Source organism: Mastomys coucha, unplaced genomic scaffold (genome assembly GCF_008632895.1).
Source record: "Mastomys coucha isolate ucsf_1 unplaced genomic scaffold, UCSF_Mcou_1 pScaffold6, whole genome shotgun sequence".
Classification (NCBI taxonomy): domain Eukaryota; kingdom Metazoa; phylum Chordata; class Mammalia; order Rodentia; family Muridae; genus Mastomys; species Mastomys coucha.
In genome coordinates this window covers 9,895,912-9,900,417 of record NW_022196912.1, presented here as the reverse complement: position 1 = coordinate 9,900,417, position 4,506 = coordinate 9,895,912, and the positions used below count along the sequence as shown (strand labels likewise).

At 54.8% G+C, this 4,506-nt stretch overlaps 1 protein-coding gene across 2 annotated transcripts in view; it reads right to left on the bottom strand.

Annotated features, from left to right (window-relative positions):
• The window catches only part of Kcng3 (potassium voltage-gated channel modifier subfamily G member 3), a 51,894-nt gene extending 49,933 nt beyond the window's left edge, over positions 1–1,961 (bottom strand). Inside the window, exon 1 of one of the 2 annotated variants that reach the window (XM_031356746.1) lies at positions 1,027–1,961. In XM_031356746.1, coding sequence (XP_031212606.1) covers positions 1,027–1,682 — 656 coding nt within the window. In that variant the 5' untranslated portion in view covers positions 1,683–1,961. The remainder of the gene's footprint in view (positions 1–1,026) is intronic. The other variant, XM_031356747.1, reaches the window with a different exon arrangement.
• Between the last annotated feature and the right edge of the window lie 2,545 nt (positions 1,962–4,506).

Genomic DNA, 4,506 nt, shown 5'->3' with positions numbered 1-4,506 from the left:
GGATTAGGACAGAAAATGAATGGGAGAAGGCTCCTAGAAGAGTTATCAAACAAAGGGCGAAAGAAAATATACAGTTTGGGTTTTATGCCCAAAATGGCTGTCTGCTCTGAAAGTCCAACTTTAGTCTACTTATTCCTCCCACCAAATATGCAAAATAAACTCACTTGTTCTAAAAACAGGAGAGTGTTATCTCCATTAAGAGGTAAGCACCATCTCAGGAGAGATTAAAGTGTTTTCTTTTCATCCTAGTAAAGTGGGGTGGGGGTGGGGGGCACTTCAATGACCAAATCCTTTCCTGTTTCTGGGTTTGGGGAAGTTTCACTTTTTCTTCTCTCCCAAGGTAATAAATAGCTGTTTTTGTTTTCTTCCCCGCTCTGCAGACCCTCTGAATGAAACCCTAAATCTTTAACACCACACAGAGGAAAGGAATTTGCTAGGTCCACCCTAGTGGGAAAGGAGAGAAGAAAAACGGCACAGGCATCCATTATTCAGAGTCTATCACTAAATTAGCCTCCTTTATAATACGGCAATTCCATCCCAGCACACATTATGCCAGGGGCAGGGTGTGCAGAATGTGTGGGCACTGAGGCAGACCACATTTCACCGAAATGAGACTTCATCTCTTCAAACACCACCAGTATTGGCACATATTTCAAAGAGCTCTTAGCTCAAACTGAATTATCGTGCAAATTATTGCGTGTTGGCAATAAAAGTTTGGAAAATCTAATTAGCAGGTTGCTATTTGGTCAGAAATAAACTACAAAGCCTGGGGGGGTGGGGGTACTCTAAAAGGTGAGACTCAAGCACACCCGCTGGCTGTGCCTGGGGAAAAGGGGCGGGGTTGGGAACCCACACATCCCTCACACCCCTAGGTTGGAGAGCCAGAGGCCTCCTGGGGCAGAAAAAAGCCTAGCTGAGCTGCCAGGCAGACAGGACGGAGACTGGACGGACGGACGGACGGACGGACGGACGGCACGGATAGACGGGACTGGACGGACTGGACGGGCAAAAAGCAGTGCGTCCTACCCGGAGGGTTCCCTCCCAGGGCTGGCGGAGTACCTGCTCCGGTCATCCAGGCTGCGGTTGTCGGCAGCCGCCAAGCGCCAGTCGGGCAGCGTGCTGGCGCACAGCACCACCATGGACACAATCACGAACACCACGGACACGCTGGCCAGGATCTGCGCGGCCAGCGACGACGTGGGCTCCTCGAAGGTCCGCCGCATGCGCTCCAGCCAGCGCCGGGAGGGAGCCGCCTCGGGTCCGGCGGGACGAGGCTGCTCACGGCCCAGCTCGTCCGCCGCGTGGAAGGTGTGGGTGTCGGACATGCGGTCGTCTAGGCGGCGCTGGCAGCAGTACTCCAGGTGCGCGCCCTCCAGGCCCCAGTAGATCATCTCGTTGTAGAAAGAGAGCTCGCACATCCGCGGCGCGAAGCGCAGCTTCCCGTGGCCGCGCACGTACAGCAGGATGAAGCCGAAGGCCTCCGAGTGCCGGTCGAAGAAGTACTCGTTGCGCTCCCGGTCGTAGTCGTCGCACACCTCGAGCACGTCGCGCTCCGAGCGGCAGCCGTGCAGCCGGCTCACGCGGCGCAGCGGGAAGTCCTTGAGCAGCTCCCGGGACAGCGAGTACCGGGCGCCGCCCACGTTCAGCACCACCGAGGCCGCCCCGCTGCGCCCGAAGGTCATGGCTGGCCGCCCCGGGGGCCTGCCCGCCGCGCGCACGGGGTGGCCGCGCCGTCGGGGCCCGCGCTCCCCCGGGGCTCGCGCCCCGCACCGCCCGCGTCCCTCGCGGTGTCAGCGCCGCCGCCCCTCGCTCCCGGGTTCCCCCTTCGGAGTCCGGGTGGCCGTCCGCGGCTCCAGGTGGCGCCGGGCTCCAGGAAGGTGAGCGTTAGCCGAGGCGCCGTGGGCAGGGCTGCGGGGTCCCCGGCTCACGCAGCCCGGCCGCCGTCCAGAGGCGAAAGGCAAAGTGAGCGGGCTCGGCGGCGGCGAGGAGCGGGCTCCGGGAGGCGGGGGCGGGGCCTCCCTCGCCGTCCTCCTCCTCGCCCGCCGGCTCGGCGCGCTCCGCTCCCTCCGCGCGCACCTCCTGCCCGCCCGCGCCCGCACCTCCCGGCTCGCTCGGGCTGGGATTCCCCGGCGCCCCGCCCCGGACCTCGGGCTCCCCGCCTCGTGACGCCGTGCGCCCCCGCCCGCAGTGGCCGGGAGGGGTGCGCCATCGGGATGATGGGCACACCTCCCCCCAGTCTCCTTTAAACAGTTCCCGAAGGGAGGAAACAGGAGGGAAGGAGGGGTGCAGAGGTGAGGACCAAGGTGCGAGGTTTGAAGTGGGGAGCAGACGGCGTCTGGATGAGCCTTCGCCAGAGACTGTTGGGAACCCTGGTCGGCTCCTAAGGCCGCCCCAAAGGATTTCTCAAAGCATGCAACCCAGTCGCGGCTTTGCCTGCAGACTTTGCGCTTCCTCTCCGCGCGTGGGGTGCCCCACGTGCCGTGCGCTCCGAAGGCGGCCGCGCACCAAGCTCTCCCCACCCCCTGCTCCCTGAGGGATGCCATGGGCCAGCGGACTCGCCCTACTTCCCCGCTTTCCCAGCCTTGGGGTCCTGAGAAGGCGCCTACACCGCTCTCACGATGCCTCCCGTGGAGTGGGGTGGCAGTCTGGAGAGAATTTTCTTTCACTGGCAAGACCAGAATGTCTCATTGCCTCGATCTTGCATTCTCCTTTTCTTGCTATCTCGATGTCCACTCCTTCCCTCCCCGTTGCACCCCTCGTGCGACTGCCGCACCGGCCCTCCAAACGCAGAGGCAGTGTTAAAAGGCTTTGTGGAATGGGGTTCGACTTGGCAGGTATTATTTTAAACAGCAGTTCACACTTCCGACACCGGCAGCCCAGCCCGTCAAAGGCAAGAAACAGGTGAGTCATATATAAGGGAGACGGCGTAAGATGCAAAACAAACACTGGAAATAAAACTGTGTAAGGAGGGTGGAGGGGTGGGATGCGCTCCAGTGACCACGGAGTACCTGGGAAGGGTTTTACTTTCCCCTCTACTAATTTTGTAGGACTGCCCCGTGTCCGCTAGAGGTCACCATAAGGAGTCATTAGCTCTGGTTCTAGGGTAGATGTTAGTGAAAACACAGCCGCCTGCAAATTTGAGTTCTATTCTGACAAAGTCACCCTGGGTGGTTCTTAGAGAATGAAAATCTCTGTAAGCTGTTTATCCCTAGACTTGGATCATTTATTTTTTAAAGCACTTAATGTGATTAAAAGCTCAAAAACAAGAGTTATTTATCTGCTAAGTAGCTACTAAGCAAGGAAAACATCCTGAAGGAAGTGAATTCAATACGGAATGGAAGGAGGTGCTGGCAGAAGGAGCCAAGGATTCCGGGGGAGCAGATGCCAGATGTGAAAGATTAGCGACTGTAAAGAAAGCTAATGCATTTGTCTGGCTGGAACAACGGGAGTTCCAAGACCTGTGTCCATGCCGGGCTATCTGAAATGGGATCCCTGAAGCTTTAATAACAGAAGTGGCTAGATGAAAGCCTTAGTTTAGGAAGACGCTCTGCCCTGTGGGTTATTCTAAGGAAAAGGCTCTTTCAGCAAGCCAGGAATAGAAACCCTAACCTTGTGTCAGTAAAAATGAAGGCCAGTTATGAGAAACCTAGCCCAGTATCTAGCAGGTCTTAGTAATGGATAGATATATCATAGGACACAGTGACCAGAGGGGGGTGGGGAGAAATAAAAGCAAATGAGAACCAGCTACCAGCCTGGCTTCACACCAGCAAGAGCCAATTCACCAGCAAGTTGTTAAAAATATTCTAAAAGCAACAAGCAACAGAACAGCCATTGTGTTGGTTACTTGAACATTACTATATTTATTTCCTGTGTTCTCTATGCAGAAACCCCTTTGCAGTCTGCTGTTGGAAGCAGTTAGAGAAATATTTCTTTTTAAATTAAATTTGAACTTAGAAAACAAATTAATTTGGTGACAGTGCAGCATAGGCTTCATAACTATATTATCACAGTATTTATCAGACTAGATAGGTTTAAATCATTTTCTTTGTTTCTAATGGAACAAACACTAAGAGTGTTTGTTTGTGATACCATTAACCCAACAGCAACACCCAAATCACGTTCTTAAACAAAGTATACAGAGCATGCAGAAATGATGGCTTTGCCTCAGTGTAACCTGGCTTAGGAAACATTCTTACAAACAGACCTATGCCACTGTGTTCTGAGAGGATGGCTGTGGGGCAGTTAGTACAGCCGGGTTCTCTTCTGGGTTCAGGATGGCATCTGGTATCATCATATCTAAATCCTTAGCACACTTTAAAATTTAAAAAGCATCAGGAAGGGTTTGAGCTTGAAAGGAAGGTGGGTTTTTTCCATTCTCAATGTGTCAACCCATTTCAGAGAGGAGTAACAAAGGTTTATGGCAGATGTGGCTGGAACTTGCTCAAGACCCTCTAGCCACAGCAGCATGGCAGGAAGAAGGCTCTAGCCAGTCCTAGCTCTAGCCAC